This window comes from Fukomys damarensis, unplaced genomic scaffold, assembly GCF_012274545.1.
Source record: "Fukomys damarensis isolate Sample0158 unplaced genomic scaffold, DMR_v1.0_HiC HiC_scaffold_12, whole genome shotgun sequence".
NCBI lineage: Eukaryota > Metazoa > Chordata > Mammalia > Rodentia > Bathyergidae > Fukomys > Fukomys damarensis.
Window position 1 is genome coordinate 10,754,056 of NW_022900924.1, and position 23,523 is coordinate 10,777,578.

Sequence of the window (23,523 nt, forward strand, 5' to 3'; positions counted from 1 at the left end):
AGCCATCTTTCAACATGAGGATACACTGTGACTTCTCAGAAGTGGTGGAGGAAAAGAATGGAAATGTTCTCAGTTCTTGGTGGTACAACAGCTGAAGAAGCCACTTACCTCTGCAACAACTTACCTCTGAATTTCTTATGAAATGAGATAATAGCTAATTATCGCATTTAAGCCATCAGTCATTAGGCATGATTCCTTGAAGCCACTGCACTCCTATCTAGTACATGTATCTAGGTGATACCGAATCTAGTTTCTCATCAAAAGAAGGACCCAAGGCTAAGAACATCAGCTCCTTTATTATTACTATTATTATTTACTGTTTTCCCCAAAACAACAGCAAAACTCAAACAACAATGACACAAATGTCCCATACCCATATACACAATACCACCAGCTTATCTGCCAGACTACCTGGCCCTTGCTTGGTTCCTGGCAGGGCTGACTAGAAACAGCCCCCTCTGTAAAAATCCCAGCTGGGACGTAGGGGACACGAGATGGCGGGGACCTCAGCCAGGGAATTAACTGAGGGGCTTCTAGAGTCTTTGGGGAGTGCCAGTTTGAGAACCGTGGGAACATGCTGTAAACATTGGGGCAGAGGGCAGAAGGCACTGTTTAATTTGATATGGTTGGTGGACAAATCCCATCTGGGAATATAAGACCTGTCTATTCCCCTTTGTGAGCCAGCGGGGTCGAAACACAGTGGGCTGAGCCAAGGGCTCCACTGATGGAACCATGAGGCAGTCATGAGAACGGCAAGCCCAGAGCAGGGTAATGGGGAGGTCCCCAGAGAAAAGTGACCCTCGCACTACTTGCAAGGTAAGATGCAACGTGAAATGTTAAGTCCCCGTTTCTTTGTTTCGCAACTATAGAATGTGCAATGTTTTCATCAAGATAGAAAAGATAAAGAAAGAAAAACCAGTACTTTGGCTTTAACGCAACAATCATGGTTTACCTATTGCGTCATCCTGTGGAGAAATCTACTGCTATGGTAGCCAGGAAATCTGTGGTCATTCTCCCTTCCCCCTATTCCCCAACATTTTAGTTGCACTAAATCTGAGTTCAGCTAAAGTAAGGTACCCTGGAGTCAGAGAAGCCCTGGGGTTGGGGAGGGAATGAGGATGGACCCAGGCCGGGGTCTCAGGTACAGGTGACTTCCTGGCTGTCCTGGGGAAGCTCATTGTTGAAACCGCTCTCTCCAAATGGTGCATAAGGTGGCACCTGAGGAGCTTCGATGATCAGCAGCCCCTCTGGGGAAAGTGAGGCGAACACCGTTACAGGATCCACATCTGCAGGAAGCCTAGAAAAAACACAAGATTTTATTCATCATTTTAAATATGGCTTAAATACTTTTCTTCATTTGAGGGAAAATATTTTGAATAAGAGGTTAGGCTTTGGGCAAATCGTGCTCAGTGTTTGAACCGTGGTTCTACCTCTTTGGAGCTGTGTGACCTTGGGAAGGTCACTCAACTGCTCTGATCTTGTTTTCTCTTCTGCAACAGAGAGATAATAATATTGAACTTGTACAGTATTTGAAGATCCAGAAAGAGTCAGAGTCTGAACACGCTTTGCCACTGGTAAAATGCTAGTTGGAGGTAGTTCTTAACTTAAAAATGGGCTGTCAGCCCATGCATTTGGTTCTGTGTTGAGGTTTCCACCCTAGCAGAGTGGGATAAACTGGCAAAACGATGACTACCCTATTCCTGTAGAAAGCACCAGGAAATATTAGAGTAGGGAACACATTTTCATTTGTCATGTGCCCAGGGGAGAGTGCTTTACTACAAAATGCATTCGTGGTGCAGCAGGCAGGCTGGCAGATAAAATGGTCAGGCTGGCCACGTGGACAGGTTCAGACAGCAGCATGGTCCATGACGCTAAGAATGAGACTTGGCTTGGGCTACGTTTTGATCAATAATCAAGGTTGTAATCGTTTTGCTCCCAAAACTCAGTGATAGGCATCATGTGGTTGAGGCTTCTTGAGCGTTTAGTATGATTAAAAGGTGTGAATTAGTATGCCCATCCTACACACAACTAAATGGGGACTTGGGGTAAACCAAAAGACAAGGTGAATGAATGAGGAAGCATTAAAAATGGAACCTCTGAACTCAGATCTGATAATAGCTATGATAAGAGCTTGTTTTTTATTATTTTGATGAGTTTTGAAACGTAACTGAAACTACCTCAGATACGATTTCTTCAACAAACTTGAAATGGTGCGGACACGTTAATGGTCTCACTGGGGTGCCACGATTAATAAAAAATAATGAGAACCATGACCGTTTCAACACTCTGTGTCACATACTTTAACTGAATCATTTCATCTCGTTTAGTTGTGAACAGTAATCGCACAAGGCAGGTTCTGTTACCATCCCCAATTTATAGAGGAGGAAACTGAGGCCCAGAGAGGGGAACTGATTGCCCAAGGTCATACATCTGGTGTATGACAGAGGGCATTATGGGAATTGGAACTGGAACCCTGGGTTCCAAATGTGGAGTAGCAAACCACGATGCCCTACTGGCTCTACTGGCTCAAATCTTTGGAGAAAGGACTATTTAGTGGGGAGGGCAGGAGGGTGAATCATCATAGACCTTTCCACTGGTCCAGGCCAGATCTGCCTGTTATAAATGCAAGGGTCTTGATGAATGAACCAAAACACAAGTAGGGACCTATTCCTGACCATGGCAGGGCCTTTCCTGGAAGGGCTAAGTAGCTGTTTGCTGGAAACAGCAACCTGAACTCCCAAGCCCTACATCCATCCAAAGACGCCTTCCGAATTGGAACCCCAGAGATCAACAAGCATATCGCTGCTGGTGGTGGGTGGGTGGGGTGAAAAAGAGAGGAAAGCTGGACAATTGCTAAACCAAGGTTTTAAAGCAGAGACAAAAGGAAAGTATGAACCACCCTCACACTCCCGGGGATGGGCTGACTCTGACCATTTGTCTGCCACCCCAACAACAGGCACCTCACCCAACATGGCACAGCCTGGGCTTTGCAGGCAGATTTGCATTCAGATTTGGGCTCTTCCTGACTGTCAGGATTTGGCCTGATGATTTGTTCCTTCTGAACCTATATCCTTGTAGGAAAAATCATGTAATAATCGTATCTTTCTGAGAGTGGCGTGAATATTACTTTGCCGTCCTCAGTCCCACTTGTTGGCATCTTGATGGCTGTGAATATATTTTAACACAAGCCCCAATGTCATTGAACCACAAAATGTCAGAGCCTAAGAGGGTCTGCCCGTTTGTCCAGGACAGTGCTCTCATTTTACATATGGAGAAACTGAGGCCCTGAGACTCATTCAGGCACCCAGGTGTTCTGTGTGTTGAACCCACATCATAGGAAAGTTACTCTTCTTCAAGACCCCTTTAACCTTTCCACTTTCATCTCAGAGTGGGGCTCAGCTAAGTGTCAGTAAGCTTTGGATCCCTTTAGGCTCTGTCACTAACTTTCCCTTTTTGACAAGGAGCTGGTCGATCTAATGCTTAGCCCCTCAGGCACACAATATTATCTAGTTAGGATTTAAACACATTTTGCCTTCATTGGATTTATTTCACGAATGCCTTCTTCAGTGAACATTTTAATGATGAGAATTTAACTTTATCAAAAGTGAGTTGATCTAAGTATATGAGACAAAAAATAGTAAGGATGGCACGTGAATGATTGTATTGCAGATGACTGTAATTCAGTCCCCCTAACCAAATGAGAAATTCCTTAGTCTTTAACATAGTGTGCTATTTTTAAAGTCTCTATCTGTTCTTTTTTTTGAAAACTGTTTTCCTGAGATATATTTGGCACATAAAATTATATGCACACATATATGGAGTATAACTCTATGTTTTGATACAGGTATGCATTGTGAAATAGAGCCAGTTGTCCTATCTGTCACCTTGAAATAGTGATTTTGTGTGTGTGTTGTGAAGATTCAATTTCCAATGCAGCCTTTTAGAAAACTTCACATGTGTAATCCAGCACTGCTGACTAAGGTCACTGTGCTGTATATTAAACCCTCGTCTCACTGAAAGTTTATAACTTTTTGGGCCGGGGATTTCGCCCAGTGGTTCCACTGCCTGCTTCACAAGCACAAGGTTCCCGAGTTCGATCTCCAGTATTAAAAAAGAAACAAACGTTTATAACTCTTGGACCTATTTCCCCTTCTTTCACAGCCCCTGGCACATATCATCTTAATCATTCCCTCTATGAGTTTGCATATTTTATATCCCCCATAAAAGCGAGAGCATGCAACATTTCTCTTTCCCTGTCTTGTTTATTTCTTCTAGTGTAATATCATCATTCCTCAGCTCCATCCCTGTGGTGCCAGGATTTTCTTCTACTTTTTTAAGGCTATATAATATTCTAGATCTGCTGTTTATACTGGATGAATGTCCTCTGGGATTCAGTGTCTTCAGCCACAAAATAAGATTATTTCAAAGATGAAATAAAATTCAATCTGCAAACCTCCTAACATGGCTCTCGGTACATCGTAAGTGTCAGGGAATGCCAGAACAGATACCTAAGAAGGTATGGAGCAAGGAGAATAAAGTTTGCCTTGGCTCCAAGCATCCTTCACTAATGACTTCTTGCTTCCTGTTTGCTCTCTGCTCCAACTTCCTCATAGAAAAGAGCTCAGCTTCAGTTCCTGCCCCCCACCCGCCTGAAAGTCGAAATCCAAGACCTCTCCTCTCCCCTTCATGCAATCAAACTAGAGCCTCTGGATGAATTTCTCAGCCTAAGGCAAACAGCTGCAGCCTCCCGCCTTGGTGGAACTCTCTAAGGATCCCAGGCTAGCTGAAGGAGCCCCTCTGTCCTCTAAGGACTGACATTTTTCCTGGAAGAGGCAGGGAGGTCCCTTGAGATTGGCTCAGGGTTGTCACAGACTCCAGCCCAGCCCCTTGATGTCTCCAGTGTGGCCAGAGTCAGGAGCTCCCAGGAGTCCCAGCCGTTTTCCTATGATTCCAGCCTTGTGGGCTCTTTTAATATTAGTTCCCATAGACCAAGCATGGAGTCTGCCCCCCACACTAAAAGCTTTGTCCACACCCTGCCACTTCTCTCTATGACTCCACCAGTGAGAGGATGCAGGAACAGAGCTCAGTGCAGTCAAGCAAGTTGCTCACTTACTTTATCATAAGCCAGGACCTCCTATGCCTATGCCCAGGGCTGAGATTTGAAATATTTAACAATTGCTACTGCTGGGCACTGGCCAATCAGAAGGGACGGACACCTGTCACAGTGATGGAGAACAACCCTGGGACCCTTTCGTTGTTGCAATGTGGGGAAGTGTGCATGGGCCCGAGGACAGTGTCAGGGAGGCTAGGGTCACGTAGATCGGGTGCACTGAGGGGAGTACTCAGGGCAACTGTTAGAAGGAATTTTAACAAGGAGCCCACCACCAGCTGAGTAGCAGCAGCACGACATGGGCCAACGATAAGCATTTGTATCTGGCCAGGGGATTCCCAGGGAGCTGACTCCTCCAAGGCCTCAGAGCTGGGGAAATCAGTGAAAATGGCCATTTTTAAAAATGATTAATTGCCTGGCTTCTTTCCTGCTCAGTCCCTGTCACAGATAGGCCCTGTTTGTCATTCTGTCCTGAGTCCTTGTTGGAGTCTCTGGAAAGGCACAGCAGCACCCTCCCTTTCCCTTTTCCCTTTGCCATCAACATTGTTTGATCTGGTGACTGTGCCAAGAAAAGGTGAGGGTCACGGGATGGCAGGCCAGCCAGCGACCGAGAAGAAAAAAGGCTTTGGCATTTTTCTTATCAGAGGTGTCTGCAGGCTTCCAAGAACTGTGAGGGTCGGAAATGGGCAGGCGTGGGGAGAGACAGGAGTGCAGAAGCCTAAAGCTGAAAGAAGCCCCAGAACTCAGCTGGTGCAATCTCTCCAACCCAGCACAGCTTTGTCAGGGCCGGTGGAGAGTTTAGGTCCAATAACAAGAAGAAGAATGTCAAGCTGCCACTCGGAGGGCCCACTGTGCACGGGGGAGCTCAGCTGGTAAATCTGCGAGGCTGGATCAGCATTCCCTTTTGCAGATGAGGCAAGAGCACTCCTTGCTCAAGACCTGAGCGTGGAACTCAGAGGTCAGGGATCTGTACGGGGCTCTGCTACATTCTTATTATAAAGGTCTTGAGTATGTCCTTTCCCTGTGAGAGACTTAGCTTCATCCTAATACAGGGAGAACAAGGTCTCTTTTCCCTGATAGGCATCTTTGCTGCAGAAGCCAAACGCGGTGATGACTGTGAAAGGACCTTAGTGCCAGAAACACACATGGCAGAGTGATGTTGATTAGAGAGATGGCACCTAGCCACTGCCCCACGAGGGGAGCTGTCATCCCTGCTATGAGTTCTTCTCTCCACAGGAGAGATGCCTTGGCCAGCCTGCTTGTCTTCTGGTTGTTCTTTGACCTGAGACTCTTAAGGCTCTGTCCTCTCAGCAAAACTGACTTCTCCTCTGTCCCAGTGTCTCTCAGCCTCCAAACCCCCGTGACTGGGTAGTAAGTCGAGATACTGGGACAAAGGGCAGCTTGGTTTGTGTGATGCTCTGGGGAAGATGTCAGTCTCCTGGCCACGGTAGCACATAGCAACCTTCCAAAGATCCTCCCAAGGCATTTGAGGTATGAGGCGAGGGTCTCTTTTGAGGGTGATGCATCTTGCCTCAGCCAGGCCACAGGGGTGGTGAGTGCCCCAACTCTCAGTGTCATTGTAGATGAGTCACTTTGCCCCTCTTATTTTTCGATGGGGCTGGTTCCACCTCACAGGGCACTGGGCAGATGAGGTGCAGCACCCATGCACTGCTGCTTCTGGGACCCTCCTGCAGGTTTGCTGTGACACCTTCTCCCCTTTAGGGATGAGGGTTCAGTTCTTTCCTCCAGGAGGTATCTCCCAAGACAGAAAGATCCCAGATTTGGGTCTCAGGTATCCCCCGCTCACCCCCACCCTCACATCCACACTGTAAGGTCACTTACTGGATTTTCTTTGTGAAGTTCTTGGAAACAATGCCTCCTTCTTGCTGCTTCTCTTCGTGTTTGCCTGGAAGAAAGAGGAGCATGACATGTCAGCATCTGGGGCCTAGAGGTGGTTCAGGACTGGGGCTGAGCTTCAAATCCTGCCTCTGGCCCTGCCTCCTGTGTGACTTCCTTATGGTCTAGAGACCTCAGGGTCTGAGTCACAGCGACCCCATTGCACTCCCACATGGATACAGTTGAACCCACCTCCCAGGCTGTTTGTGAGGATGAATTAAGACAATGGACAGGAAATGAGGCTTTGACCAGAGTTTTTTGACAATTAAACATTGGTTTTAGGAAATCACAGGCGCTGGGCCACGTGGTGTATCCTACCTTCCTCATTTCTCACCTAACTCTTCTCTAATCTGCCAGCAGAACCTGGGGCTAACAGCCCTGATGGGCTAGAAGAAAGAAGCAGAGTAAAACCACATAGCAAAGGCTTCTTTTGCATGCACAGAGCCCTCTCCTCACTCTAAGGATGAACTTCTTTTTCCTCCTCCTTTTTGCTGTTAGGACTCATGATGGGTCCAACCAAGGTCATCCAGCCCCTTGTGGCTGCTCCCACCTTCGAATCAGCTCTTTCTGAGTCAGGTCCTGGGACCTCATGTCCCTGTCCTCAGATTTCTGTCCGTGCCAACTACTGATTAGCTTTTTCAGCCATATTATCTGTACCTAGTAGTGAACCAACAGTCCAGAAATAATGCTTCAATCTGCTAAACACAGCCATCCTCTCCCAAGAGACGCTCCCTTAGAGAGGGAGGCCACAAAAGCACAGATGTGAAATTCCATCACCCCACCCCTACAGGGTAGCAGGGAAGGGCCATGCTAACCCCTTCTGGGAGGAAAAAGATGAAATTACAGGAAGCGTTGAGCCCAGACTAATTTTTATTTTGCGACATAGCAAACTCAGATTCCGCCCCCACCCCCGCCCCGGGTGTCTCCAGTTTCTCTTTAAACAAACAGGATTAGCGCATGGAGATGGTGGAGCCCCTCAGCTCCAATCTCTTTTAAATCTTCATTTGGGAGGCCACATTCCAGAGCCCAAGAGTCCCATTTACACACTGGGGACCTTCTGAGGGGCTGCAGAGTCCAGATTATAAATAACCTTGTGGGTTACAAATAACCCATGGATTATAAATAACCTTGTCTATATGCAAGATTTTTTTAAAACTGAGAAGTTATTGGTGATTGCGTTACAAATTATTTTAGGAAGAGTAATATTCCTTTAATAACTTTTTGATTATAAGATAATATATATGTATTTAGAAAATATAGAAGATAAGGAAAGAATCAGTACCACCCTGAGGAAGCCATAGAAAAAAAAGAGTAAAAATGATTTTTTACATGCTCCAGAATTTTTCTGTTTCTTAGAAATGCATAAATGTTATACAGCGAAGATACATATCACCTATTTATCAAATGGGATCGTTCTATGTAATTGTGCTCAAAACCCATTTTCTTCTCTTGCTAATATATAGTAAGCATTTTTCCATATTACTAACTACTTTTGACGACATGATTTTAAGCACTGTGCAGTATCCAGCTGTAGAAATATATAATAGTTCACTTAGCCGATTATTTTGAGGCACTGAAGAGATTTCCAACATAGGGAAGAACTTCATGGAACTGAATAGATTCTCATACTAGGCCTAATGACTTCTGGAGGGTTAATTCTAAGCTTCAGGGTGTCTAAGGCTTAGTCTATAGTGCTAAAGTGCCCTTTAGGAAAGACTACTGATTTATTCTCCCATTAGCAGGGGAGAAGGGGTCCATTTGTGGGAATTTCTTTTTTCTCCCATTAAGTTTATTGGTACATTGAAAACAAACAATACAGTTACATGTATCACTGGGATCTCGTACCTTTACACGATAGATCTTGATTCTCATTTTTTTCCCATCCCCCTGCCCTCTCTTCACTCACTTCAACCTTCCCTATTTACAAAGGCTTTGTTTCCATTTTATGGGAATTCCTTTTTAAACTAAAGTGTCTGGTGACCAGGGCGTGCTATTCTGTTAATCTGCTGTTACCCCAAGAGCTTAACGTATCCTGCCAACTCTGTGACAACCAACTTCTCAGCTTTATCATGGGCCTGTCGCCAGAAAGCACTGTCTGTTCCCTGGTCCCTCCCCAAAGCCTGGGCCCCTAAAGGCCTGCTTCCCTGGGGACAGGCCAGTACCTCTGACTCAGCCTTTTTGTATCCTGGAATCCTTCTGCATGTCTGGTGCCCTGAGAATCACGATCGTGATGATGATGATGATTACAATGGTAAGAATAATAATAGCAAATTTATACAGACATTAACAGTGATTCAACTTAGTATTTCTCAATTTTGCAATGATGCCCTTTTTCACTTTCAGTAGTGTTCAATAAACTACATGAGATATTCAACACTTCACTATAAAATAGATTTTCTGTCCCGTGATTTTGCCCAATTGTTGGCCAGTGTAATGTTCTAAGCATGTTTAAAGCAGATTAAGCACAGCTATGATGTTCAGCTAGTCAGGTGTATTAAAGGTATCTTGACTTACAATATTTTCAGTTTATGATGGGTTTGTGGGGACATAATGTGATCCTGAGCCAAGAAACATTGGTATAGAGGTGATTTTGTGTCAGCCACTGTTCTAAGCACCTTATCTGAGTGATTCCTTTACTTTTCACCACCTTAGGAAACAGGTACTTTTGTTATTATCATTTTGTGAATGGGGAAACTGAAGTTCAGAGAGCTTAAGTAATGTGATTTAAGCGATGTGAGCTTTAAGCTTGAATCTTATCACTTGGGAGTGCTGGAGCATAGATTCAGAACCAGATGTTTCCAGAACCCTTGGGTTTGGATTCGAATCCCTGCTCTGACATTTCCTAGCACATTTCGCCTCTTCTTTGAGCCTCAGTTTATTCTTCTCTAAAATAAGGGAGATGTCTTACTGGATTGCTGTAAAGGACAACTGAAAGAGAGTCACAGAATCACTGTGTGAGTGGTAAAAGGGGCTGTGTGAAGGTGGCCCTTGCAGTTTTCTTTGATGCTTAGGGAAAGACTTGAACCTGAAAAGCCAAACATCACTGTCCGTGCTTTAAAATTGGGGTTTGGAGTTTAGAAAGGAAATTTATCTAAGTAGGAAGGGCTCTGAGATTGCCGTAGGCATATCTGGGGAGGGTGATAATCTTGTTAAAAGAGAGGCAGATTATCCTGAAGTTCATCTGCACATTATTTACATACTTTGATTGTTTGGGCAGTTTTTAGATTATGAGTGATTCTTAATTTCTAATTTTGCTTTCCAGTGTTCATTTTATACCATAAAAATATTTTCTTTTCGTAGGCAGGGAAAAGTAATAAGTACGATTTGCAAAGAAAGTGTCACCTGAAGTCTGGGGAAAGAAGCGATTCCTTGCAGCTGCCATTTCCCCTACATGGCTTGGAGAAATGTAGGTGTCAGAAGCTGGCAGAAGACTGGCAAATGGGATTGGCCCGGCTAAAGAAGGAAGGCTCTGTTTCCAGGGAAGATGGAGGCTGAGGGATTAAGGAGAAAGGGTGGAAAAAGATCTTAGGGCTTTCCAGTCCCTTCCTTAGCCAGAACCTGGCCCAGTGGCCCACGAAGAGAACATTTCGTGGCTGGCAGCTTCAGAGTAAAGGTGAGGAAATGTGAGACATGGGGGCAATCATCTAGTTCATCATTTTCCAAACATCTCCCGGGAACAAGACATTCATAGGTATTCAGGTAAGTCTGCCCTTCAGAGATTTATAAACAAATGAAAGTCTCGACAGGAGGAAAGAATCTGTTCATGATTCTGTTTCACCTGGCATCTTCTAAAACTTCTCTTCCTCCATTACTCAGACATCTAACAACACCGTATAGAGGCGTTGTTCAGCAAATACTGGCATAGTCCACCTCTTTGTAAGACCAACAGACAAGCTCAGGCCCTAGAGGTGGTGGAATTTGGCCTGGGCCACACAGTCAGAGGTAACATCGATCCATCCTAACCCAGAACTGTCCAGGCCGGCTTGCCTTTGAATCTCAGTCACTGAGAAATGGACAGTCCCAGGTGAATGACTTTCTCTGGGCCTCCTTTTCCTTATCTGTGAAATGAGCGGTGACCACCCATGTTCCTAGAACATGCCTGTGAAGACCCAGGAAGCCAGTGTTGGTGGGTATTTAGCACAGGGCCCCCCACAAAATGCTTGTGGAAGAACAGAGTTATCAAAGCGTGGTGCAGCATGGGAGACAATCTGTCTTCCAACATCCCTTGGAAATTGCCTTCACATGGAGCCCCTGTTACCGTTCCTGTTTTTAAAACCTCTTTTAAGAAGGCTCTTGAATGTGCTCTAGGTGAAGTCACCAATTGCTTCTGTAAGAGACTTCATCGTGGTCTTATTAAAACTCCATTTCACAGATGCGGAAGTTGAGGCACCAACATGTGTCCAAAGCCCTCAAATAAAATGAGTAAGGCTGCCAGGCCTTACGTGTGGAAGATAGAGGTCAGTGGGTGTGGAAGACTTGGGGGCCGTGCGATGAAACAACTCTGAGTAAGCAAGGACAGGACACATGGTGATAATAGTCACCCTGCGTACAGAGTGTCAGGCCGGCACGCTTACTCTCTCTGCTTCATAGCCACTCTGACTGCATTATCATATATTGTCTGCCTAGACTGAATCTTCTCTACAGCCTTGGAGAACAGGTATTTTTAGGGTCTCTATTCTGTCGTAGGGGAAACTGAGGCTCAGCATGGTGAAAAGACTTTCCCGTCCATGGCTGTCCAGCTAATGGACAGCACTGCTGGGATTTGAACCCAGGTTCCAAAGAACACCTGTCATTATTATATATTGGGAACCTTCCCATGTGTGCTACACTGTTGTTATCACAACACTGCTTTTACAACAGTAATGACAATCCTGCTTCCTGGGGTTACAGCACCATGTTTGTGCACACGTTAAGGGCATCGCCTGTATAATACTGTGATCGTTTGAACACTGATTTCCAGATAAGGAAATAGCTACCCAAAGTTGAGTCTTCTGCACATCCTGCTGGTTGATGCCTGAGCTGCTGCCTCTGGGACTCTTGCCTGGTTCCCCAGCCAACTCAGCCCTCCTCTCCCCCATCCGCACGTGCCCCCTGTGTCTCCTGGGCCCACCACACCCGAAGCTACGTGGGTCCTCTGATGTTTATAATTCTGCCACCAGCGACTTTGAGACGCCCCCTGAACATTGCCTGCCAGCCAGGGCTTGTCCTGGCTCATGTTTGCAATGGCTTTTATTGATTTTCTGGCTGACAGTCCTCCGCCAGGAACACAGGCTTTTTACTGGAGAGTTAATTGGGAGGGAAGCGAAACAAAGCTTTGGTCCCCTCCACGTAACAGGGCCTGAGCTTCCCGTCTCTATCACCTTGCCTTCCCCCAGTGTGTGGAAGCCAGGGCCCTAGCACCATGCACAGGCCTCACTCTGGTCTCTTCCGGCTGCTGACTCATGGCCCGACCTTGGACAAGGCCCTCCCGAGCCTCAGCCGCTTCAGCTGCAAAATGGATCAGAAACCCACGCTACTCAGGGCTGGAAAGAGGATCGTTTTGGAAAAGGAATGTAAGAATGATAGCTCACAACCAATTGTCAACTCTGTTTGGGCCTCCCAACCTCCAGGCAGTGGGTTTGACCCCTTGTTAACTTTGAGTGAGTTACTTTAACCTCTCTGGGTCTCAATTTCCCCATGGGTAAAAGGAAGAGACAAGCAGAACCCATCTCCTCTGGTTGTATTAATTGAGATGTTACTTGGTAAACACTCAGCTGAGGTTATCGATTGTATCGCTGTGCCATTATCATTGCTATTAAGCCTCCGTTTGCTTTTCTGGGGCAAGGGGAGGTGACTTGCTTGAAACTCTCTCTGGTTATTAATATTATCATCGCTCAGCATTATACCTGTCCTTCTAGGCCCTGTGCTGCGATGCAAAAATGTTATAAAGCCCATTTCTTCTTTGCATTTTTCCTTCTGCTTCTGCTTAACTTACTCTTTATATGTTCAATTGTCTCTGTCAAAATACCCAGTCTGGTTTCTGTCTTCCTTCCTTCCTGGGGTTGATACAGCACCCTGAGGCCCCAGCATCTGGCTCAGGTTCTGACTCCTCCTGAGGCCTGGGACAGGAGAGCTTTTCCATAAAGATAACTTTGTGGGCTGCATTCCTGAGCCCTGAAGTCACCTGTGTCACGGAGTCACACGGCTCCCCTCTCAGGGCTTTCTCTGGGCCATTCACAGGGCCGAGGCCTGCACCCCCCTCCCCAGAGGCTCTCTCACTCACCAGACACCTCCACGTAGCCATCCTTGGTCTTCACCATCAGCTCCTCCGGCTTGAAGCTATGCACATTGACACACACTTTCCAGGGCTCTCCGGGGAAGGGTGGGGGGCTCCTGCCCTCGGCAGGAACCCCAAACCTGGCTGGGGCAGTGGGTCCCCGGGGCACCATACCGGACCTCAGGGTCCCCGGCCAGGCAGAGGGGAGACGAGGCAGAGCCCAGTCAGGCCAAGAGGCGGTCAAGTCGTCCGGGAAGGGGTCCATGCCAAAGCCGTCATCCAGCAGGCGGGAGGAGAGCGGTGAGTCCCGGAAGGGGTCTCGGCGCAGCCGGCTTGGGTAGTGGCAGGAGAAAGGCATCTGACCATCAGCCATGGTAAATGCTGAGCTCACAGGGAGAACAGAGGCTCAGAAGAGGAAGCCACCTACCCAAGGTCACACAAGAAAGCGAGGTAGGTGGGATGGCTTTCAGAACTTATGTTTCAGCTTCAGAGAAATGCTGATCTTCCGTCAGGGAGAAGCAGAACCATTCACTGCCAAGAATAGCCGTGCTCACCAGGCTAGGGTCTGGGCCCCCAAAGGTGAACCCCAGCTGTTTCCACAGAATTCAACAGGGCCCCTCTCTGTACGGCCTCAGCAGAGAGCAGCAAGCCACCGTCCTCCCTGGCTGCCCAGGCTCCCAGCCAGAACTGCGGAGGTCGAGTGGAGAGTGGAGCCAGGAGCCTAATAAACCTCAGAGACACTCACCTAGAAACTTCTCCCGGCTTCTGGGCGGGGAGCCTTCTATTTATTTGCTGCTGGGGGCTGGAGGCGGGTTTTGCTAGCGCCTCCTGTCACAGGAGTATTCCAAGGTGATGAACCAGCCCCAGAGAATCCGCTGAGGGAACAGCTGGGCTCCCAGAGGGGCCTGGGAGGGGCCAAAGTCAAGGCATTCAAGTTCAGCCAGCCTCTCCGGACACTCTCCTCCCCCAGCCTCGGCGAAGCTCCGCCTTCGCTCTCCTCTCCAAGCCTCCTCCCCAAGCAGGGCACTAAAGCTCCGGGCTATTAATAACCCTTGCCTGGCTGAGTGAGGGCTCAGGTCACCCTCTGGAAATACCTTCCCCAGAGCATGTTCCATCCTGCCTCCCCCTGGAGACCCGCAGAAGGGGATGGCAGAGACAGAACCCGGGTGAACTTAGAGGCAGACAACCTGAGTTGAGGTTCGAATCCTCACTCACAACCTGGTTAGGAGCAGAGCCGGGAGCTTTTATAATTTCAGTTTAGAGTCATCTGAGAGTGAGAGACAAAGGAAGTTTGCTATCTAGATGACCCTGGTTAAAGCACAGCGAGGGAAGGGAGGCTACTGGACAGAGCTATAGTGATAGAGATAGTGATTGCAGCGCAGATTTTGCAGTGGGGGGAAATATTGGGATCAAGTCCTAGTGCAGCATGGGTATGGTGGGCATTTGGAGCCGGAGAGCAGGATGGGGTAAGTGGATGGAAACCTAGGGCTTGGGATGGGAGGGTGAAGGGGATTCTGGTTAAACTGACCTAGCAGGATTCTTGCTGGAGACACCAGGGTTATCAGAGTTGGCCTGGGGGTTGGTGGAGGCTGAAGAAGCTGATGAGATATGGAGGGTGAGCAGATGTGTAGGGGTGGAGGTTGTCCCGACACGGACTTAACAGGGTTCTTGTGAAAACTGGATTTTATAAGAAAATGCACAGATGGACCTCCAGAAAGGTTCAGGAGCCTGACCAAAGTCTGGTCAAGCCAAGAATCTCGGTCAGCTGTAACATTATTCCCAGGCATCTCTGGGCTGTCTGCTTTCCCACCTGTGACATGGATATGAGAGTAGCTTCCTCGTGGGTGTGTCTTCAGGGTACATGAAACCAAACTCAAGTGGCACTGAACGAGGAATCGGTGTTTTTATATTTTCAACCTAAAGTTATCAGCTACATAAAGACTGAGCTAGGCTGAGCCCTGGTATAAGCACTTTATGAATATTAACTCCTTTAATCTGCCCTGATGACTCAGTAAGGCAAGGTTTACCAACTACTACTCCATTTTACAGTCGAAGAAAATGCCATTGGAAGTGTAGGGAATGATAGCTTCTATTTTTATTACGACTGCTAATAATGGTAATCATCAGATGGACTCTACCCAACCAGGCTGTTGGTTTGGAAACTCATAACCCAGACAGGACAGATTTTCTAGATTCCCCTACTCCTTTATGCCACTAGAAGAATGAATTTTCAACTAGGCTTGGTGGTGCATACTTGTAATCCCAGCACTGTAGGAGAATAAGGCAGGATCCTAAGTTTGAGCCTACTCTGGACAACTTAGTAGGTTAATGAGACCCTGTCTCAAAATAAAGAATTAGAAAACGGCTGGGGAACTAGCTCATTGAAAAGATCCTGGCTTTAATCCTCAGTACTTCCAAGAAATGAATTCACAAATATTCCTTTGGCCGAGAGGCTTGGGCTTGGGGTTTGATCTTCTCTCTGTCTGCAGCAAGTGGGGAGCCATGAGCACACTACTTTGCCTCGGGGGGCCTCAGGGTCTCAGCTCTGTCAGCTTCAAGTGGTGGGAGTGGGATGGAGGTGTTGCGGAATCTCGTGAGTCATAAGTTTAGAAATTGCTGTGATATGAAGCAGTGCCTTCATGAGGTGAGGGAGGCTGCTAAAAATAATAATACAGAGAACAACAACCACCATGTTCAAGTCTCATCTCCCGTGGGTCGGCCACTTCTGCGAGCCTTTGCAGACAGGGCATTGAACGTCTCAGCGATACCTTTATTACAGGCTGGGAAACAAGTGCAGAGCCCTGGCCCTCACACATAGGTGTGGGTGGCAGGGCCCAAGTGGGAGCACTGGTGCTTCTGGAGCCCAGATCTGGCCTGAGCTGACTGGGGAGACCCTGACCTCCCGCTCCTCCAGAGCCCAAAGCTCCTCCAGAGCTCCAAGAGTCCCCTCCATGTGACAGGTTCCGAGGGCCTGGGCTGCGGGGTGAGGTGGGGTGAGCTCATCTATCTAGAAGCTTCAGGCTTACGTCATGGCTGGGCACAGAATCCGCAGCTCTCTCTGTAATTACAACGGGGCAGGGCAGCAGGCTGAGAGCTTGACGCCAGTTAGGAGAATCACTGCATGAGTCTCAGGAGAAACCCGGCCCTGCCTGGGACAAGGAGTGGTTTGGGGAGGTTCCCGTGTGGGTGGCCTGGTCCGGAGCGAGCATGTGTGTGGGTCTGAGCGGTGAGTGTGTGTTTCAGGGCGAATGGACTGTGAGGATCTACTGGGAGCCTGCTGCGGAGCGTGCTCTGGAAAGCATCCCCCACCGCCCCACACCTTCCTTCCACAACTCCACCCTGAAACTCTCAGGAGACCTTTCCACCTGGATCAGGGGGCCAGAAAGGTGAGGAAGCCTTGATGGCCTCCTCCACCTTCTCAAGGCCGAGGGGAGAGGATGAAGGATGTGCAGGAGGGAAACAAAAAGTGATCCTTGGCGTTATGGGGCCCTTGCCAGGTGCCGACTTGTTTAAGCCTAAGCACTTTGAATTTATTCTTCACCATCTATTCCTCCTCAAAATCTTGTGAGGAAGAGACTTTTGTTACCTCCATTTTACAGTTGAAGAAACTGAGGCATAGAGAGTTTATATGGCTTGCCTATGTATACATACGTGTTTAAATGGCAGAGCTAGGATTTGAACCTAAGCAGTTTGGCCCTTGACCCTGCTATACTTCCTCTGAAATCAGTCACGGCTCACAGTTATGAAGCACTGACTGTGTACAGGCTGTGCTTAACAGTTTTATTCACAACCTCATCATATCTTTATGGGTCAGAGAGGTAAATTCACCTGCCCCAGGCCACACAGCCAGTGGGATATTGACACACAGTAATATCCAGATACTGCCCAGGACTGGCCCAGCAGTTTCCCCTCACTGATTGTGTCCCATTCCCCTTGGGGCTCTTGCTGCATTTCTAGGTCAGACCAGCTTTCCATTTTGGGAAACTGGTAGAGAAGGCAGGCAGTTGCTAGTCCTGCTGACCCAGCCACCTGGTGAGGAGTCAGCTAACACGTGTGGAAAGTGATCAGTAAACCCTGCTGGTGAAACCAGTGAACCCAACTGGGTGAAAATAAGGGGCCAGGGAGAAAAACAAACTTGGTTCTCCCAGGGAAGATGAGACCCCGGGGGGGGGAGAGAGAGAGAGAGAGAGAGAGAGAGGAGTGTACGTGATAGGGTACAAGAGGTGTTAGAGCCCAGAAACCAGAGCAAGGGCTTGCTTTCTTGGCTGGCATTTTCTTAAAGCTTTCACATGGGAAATACCACAGTTAACCCTCAAAACAGCCCAGGAAGTGGGTGACATCACCCTACATTTTTGAAACTGGGGCCCAGCGGGCAGATTCAGTCACCTGAAGTCACACAGGTAGCATCAGGACAAAGACATGGGCTTATCAGCTGCAAAGCTTCTGTACTTTTTCTTTCTAATATAGAAAAAAAAAAAAAAGGAAATTCCTTTCTTCTCCTAGGGGAATTCTAGTCATGAGACCCTCTCCCTGGGCTCCTTTGGCAACCTGTATCTCCATCCCAGATGGAGTGAGGGTCTCTGTGAGAGTGAGGCATGGTTTTCTGGGGTCTTTTTTCCGCAGGCGTCATGTACAGTTTCTGGGGTGTGGGGCTGTGGTTGGAGAAGCAGGTGGAGCCTGGGATTCTCCCACATGCACGGAGGCTTCAGGTCCAGGGAGACCTGTGCTCCGGTCTTTTCTTCCTCCTTTCCTCAGACCCCTAGGATGCCACTGATGGGCTCTGCACCCTTGAGGGCTAGACCTTTGCTCACAGGCACCCCCGGGTGTCTGGTGTGTTGCGGGGGCCGGCAGACTTTGGTAGAGAAGGCGACAACCCATCAACAGCCTGTGGTGTGGATCATCCAGCCCCCCACTGTGGGACCCTGGACACCCAGGAATGACTCTGAGAAGTTGACTGAAACATCTGAAGTAGAAGGCACTGGAAGCTTTCTGAGAAGGCGCGTGTTTTACCTTCGCAGTTGTCCCAGAGAAGTTTGCACTACTATCATTCCCACTGCATGGGAGAAGAAACCGAGTCTCAAGGCATGAAGTGACTTACTCATGGTCACCACCTTGCGGATTGTGAATCTGAGGCTGTCTTAATTTTAAGCCCAGTTCTCTTTTCTCTGCCATACACTCTTATAAAAATGAGAGAACAAACAACAACTCACATATCACTTTCCTAAATAAGTCCATGCCTTCATAATCTCAAATAAGCAATACTTATTTATTGAGCTCCAACTTCCTCCTATCATTTTCTCCAAGATTATTTCTCCTGATCACCTCCAATAATAATGATAATAATAATAGTACCACTAATAACAAAACCTTATTTAATATTCTGTAACAATATTAAGTAATATATATATATATGCACATACACACACATATCAATGTATTCAATTCTCACCTAAATTGCTCTAAAATAGGTGTTTTTAACTCCTACTCACAAAGAGCACTATGGAAGCACAGAGCGATTAAACAACTTGTCCTAGGTCACATAGCTACTGATCCGCAGAGCAATCTGGCTCCAGCTTTTGTGCTCTTGACAAACACAAAATCATGCGCCAAGCCCTTCTGAATGCCTTATATGAGTCACCCCCCGCCACTTAGTTTTCTTCGTCTTTGAGGCCGTTGTACTCTTGTTAACCTCACTGTTCCATTGAGAAGATTAAACACACAGTCGGCTCTGCACAGCCTGGCTCCAAAGCCTGCACTTGGAGCTGTGTGGGGAGGTCTTGTCCCCTGCCCCCACCATGTGCCTGGCCAGAGCACTGGCTCTCGAACTCCAAGAAGGAGGCTGGGCCATCTCTTTCCCCCATTTGCTCCCTGGGCTTCTTTCCCTGAGAGCTTCTCCCTCCCTTCCAGATCTTCTTAGGAAAGCAAATGATGCAAAAGACACATTAACTTTCGGGGGCCTGGAGGCCTACTGAGCTGAACTGGGAAGGGATCTTTACTTGCAGCTAACAGGGAAGATGTTCTGAGCCGGGGCAGGGACCTGGCAGGCTCCGTGGTAGCCCTCTGTTGATGCACACTAGAGGAAGGGAGTCAGGGATCCATTTGCTCTGCTCCCCGCCCCCACCCAAGAAGATGGATGCCCACTGTTCCTTGATCCTGAGCAGAGACTGAGGAGTCCCTTTGTTTTCAGGGCTCCTAAGATCTGCATCCATCTGGGGGAACTAATATCTCAACTAATTCGAGTTTTCAGGAAGTGCTGGTGTTGGTACTTGCTGCTTATAAAGGGAGGTAAGATGTGGTAGGTAGGAAATTGAACAGATCTGTGTTTAAACTCTCTCCTCTGTGCTGCCCTGAGGAAGTGAGTTAGCCTCTCTGGATCCTTGTTCATCTTGGGTCTTTTATTGCAGTGATGGAAAGCTGCCTGTTACAGCATCTGTCTCACAGAATGTTCGTCATTGTGGATTGTGCAGGGCAAGTGGTCAGAGGGATAAGTTTCAGCTAGGTCACAGAGGGCCTTGTTCATTCCATTTAAGAGTTAGGATTTGTCCTGAGCACACTGAGGAAACACTGAACTGTTTGGAGAAGGAGAAGGAGGCAATGAGAACTGAGGTCTGGGAAAGAGATTGTATCTTGGGGGCTTGTACTCCTGGGTGACTAAGTTGTTGGCTGAGGAGAGAAAAAGCAGCAGACCAAGCATTATGGTTCGGATCTGAAATAGTCCCCCGCCCCCAAGCTCATGCACTCAAAGCTTAATTGCACTCATGGGCTTTTGGGGGAAGTGATGAGATGAGGAAGGCTCTCATTTCCTCAAAGATTAATCCGTGGATGAGAACATGCTTCGATGCCACCACTGGGAGGTGATGGAAACAAGGTGGAACCTAGTTGAAGGGAGTGCATTGTGGGAGTGTTATATCTGGTCCTGGCCCCTTCTTCCCCAGATCTTTCTCTTTCTCTCACTGCTTCCTGGATGCCCTGAAGTGGGCAGCTTTTCTCTACCGTGCCCTTCCACTGGGCTATTTCTGCCTCGCTACAGATCTAAAGGCATTGGAGCCAGCTGACCATGGACTGAGACCTCTGAAACTATGAACTAAAATAAACCTTCCTGGCTTTACGATATTTTTCTCAGGTGTTTGGTCACAGTGATAAGAACTGACTACCCGCATGACGAGTGGGTGACTGGAAGAAAGGAGAGGAGACGTCTACCTCACGGGTGTTGCTTGGCTCTTAGACCCAGGCAAGTGGGTGGACGGTCGTGCTACTCAATGCACATCCGAAGAGCAGCAGATGCAGGGAGTGGGAGACCAGTCTGTTCGTTGATTCCTTCCTTCCTTCACTGCATGTTTATTCAGTGATTGTGTGCGAAAAGCATTAGCCTAGAGGGGAGAGACGAAGCAACGTCTGAAGCCACAGTCCCTGGTTTTGTGCGTCTCAGTAAATAGATAAAATACGCAATTAAAATGATTTCAGATACAGAAAAATTTAATGAAGCAAATAAAGGCCTCTGGCTGCTTTGTCTTCCCCTGACTCATAGTGTTTCGGTCACCAGGGCTTTTTTTGTGTCCCTCAAACAGAAGAGTCAAGCATGGTCCTGTTAGAGGTATTTTCTCCTGCTGCTCCCACTGCATAGAAACCACCCTCACCCCCAGGTCTCCATGTGGCTGGGCTCTTAATTCATTTGTGTCTCTATTTAGATTTCACCGCCTTAGAGAAATCTCTAACCGCTTAGTCTGAAGTCATGGTCTCTCGTAGCTAGTTTAATTTTCTTCATAGCATTTGTCACTAGCTGGTCGTATTTTTCATCTCTGATTCTTTGTGCCTTGTCTGCCACTCCATTAGCATGAATGCTGCACAAGGGTGGAGAGCAGGGATTTCATTCTGATTGTTCCTGGCTGTGTCACTAGTACATGGGATGGAGCCCAGCGCATAGTAAGGGTTCAATAAAATCTGTGAAGTGTGCTTGGCGTTAGTGTTGTTTCCTAAGCATTTCTGGGTTCTCTTTCTTCCACTCTCTGGACACTGAATAGGTGGCAATAGACTTCAGGATGCAGTGTGGTTTAAAGAGCTGGGTCAGTAGTTGTGGCCATTGAGTTGTAAGGAGAAATTATGTCTGTCTCGGATAGTTCACATTATTTAATTGTGAAGGGAGATGCTTGGCCTCATCTAGGCAAGGCTCGTGTGATTTCTCTTTCCTTTTGTGCTGCTACCCTCAACATCACAGTCATTACTATCACAGGTACCTAGTCTGTCCCTGCAGACCCACAGTGCTCATGAATGAGAAATAAATCTTTGATCGTTCAAGGGAAGAAAAACTTGATCTTATTTGTTACTGCAGAATAACCTACCGATTCTGATGGATAGACTTTCTACTTGGGTCTCTCTGTGACTGTTGGCACTGTTGTACTTAAAAGACCATTCTCCATGCTAATGTTCTTCTTTTTTTTTTTGAGACAGGGTCTCACTATGTAGTTGAGTCTGACCTGGAACTCACTGTGTAGCCCAGGCTGGTCTCGAACTCATAGCGATCCTCCTGCCTCAGCCTCCCAGGTGCTGGGATTACAGGCGTGTGCCACCATGCCTGACTCATGCTAATGTTGTCCTGAGGGACAAAGCACTGTACCGCCTGGTCTGCCAGAAGCCCGGCAGGGAAAGCTATACATATTTCTTTCAGCTTGGGATGTTATGAGAATATGATTATAAGCCCCTTATGAGGCACAAATAAAAATTATAGTGAATATTTTAAAAAACTTTTAAAGTTTATTACAGCAAAAGACACAGTGTTCTCAAAATACTCCTCTTTACTTTGAACATACTTATGACACTGCTCTTGTAATTTTCTGAAGCAGTTCTGGAAGTCCCCGTTCAAGAACTTCTTTAGTTGTCCTCAAAGTCCTGAATTGATTCAAGACATTTTCCTATCGTGTTTATTTTTATATGGTGTCAGATCCAACATCATAATGTTTTTATTAGCCTACCTTTGCATTGTTTGGCACTGGCAGCAACATTCACTGTATTTTTTGTCATTTCTTGTAAAGACGGCTCATGAAACAAGACTTCCAGAACTGCCTCAGAAAATAGCAAGAAAAATGGGGTATGTGTGTTTGAAGTGAAAAGGGGCAAGTATTTTACGGGATATTCATGCCAATGTGTCTTTGATTGTGATAATTTTTTTAAAAAATTAAGCATTCACTGTCTATTTAAATCACACCTTATATAGGGAGTGTGGCTCTGAGTTCTTTGGGAGACATTTGGAACATCTGCAGTGTTGAATGCCCCTCTCCCAGATAACTCTGAGGTTAGATCAGGAGCTGGTTTGACCAGTTTTGGACTGTGATGTCAGGTGACTGCTTTGGAAATGGTTTGTTTTTAGTTCTGGTGGCAGCTCATGGGAGGGTTCAGTTTAAGAAGGTTCTCAGGGTCTGTGCGTGGAGGGGGAGGATATACAGAGATGGAGCTATGAATATGATATGATATGAATATGTGCTCTGCTTTGGGCAGCTGTTTTAGCCTCACTCTGAATATGAATTCGAATCAGCCTTATCTGTGCACAACAGACCATCAAAACAATAGTAGCTGAAACAGAAGTAAAGTTTATTTCTTCCTACGTGGGGAAGTTCAGAGGCACTCTGCCCATTGCTGGGATAATAATGCCCCGCCCCACAAGGAGCTCCATTTCCAGTCCCACCACATGAGCCAGGTTAGCCTTCAAGTTCCTGCCATCACATCTACCTTTTAGACAGCCAAAAGAAGGAAGAAGAAAGAGCACAGGGCAAATGTTCTTTAGAAATTTCTGGAAGTTACCTCGTAAAACTTCTACCTACATCTCATTGGCTAAAATTAGTCACATGGGGAGAGCCTGCTCTACAGGAGCCTGGGAAGTGAAGTCTTATCCTGGGTAGCTCTAAACTTAGTTAAAGACTGAAGGATTTTACTACCATGGATGAAAGAAGAATGGTTTGGGGAATGCAATGAAAACAGCCGTGTCCAGAGATAGTGAAGATAGATTTTGCAAGAGCATGCTAAAGATTTCTTGAAATTAAATTCCTTTGGAAAACTGGTAGGAAGTATGGATTCCTCTGTACTGAAATGCTGATGTTTTCATTCAGAAAACTTTGCTTGGAATTTCAGATGACTTACAGACTCTATAAAACTCTAGTATGAGAGATTATGGAGTGCCTTAGGTTAAGATATCTTAATCTAGATAAAAGTTTGAGGGAAGGGACACTGAAGGAGAAAGATAAACTGTGTGTGTGTGTGTGTGTGTGTG

The 23,523-nt window shown here is 46.9% G+C and overlaps 1 protein-coding gene across 1 annotated transcript; it reads right to left on the reverse strand.

Moving 5' to 3' along the window:
* Positions 1-286: 286 nt before the first annotated feature.
* Positions 287-14,180, reverse strand: Hspb8 (heat shock protein family B (small) member 8). The gene is made up of 3 exons (XM_010604080.3): positions 13,269-14,180; positions 6,953-7,016; positions 287-1,297 (listed from the first exon to the last, which is right to left on the reverse strand). Exons 1-3 carry the CDS (start codon positions 13,633-13,635, stop codon positions 1,138-1,140), a joined length of 591 nt encoding a protein of 196 aa, XP_010602382.1. The 5' UTR covers positions 13,636-14,180; the 3' UTR covers positions 287-1,137.
* Positions 14,181-23,523: the final 9,343 nt, after the last annotated feature.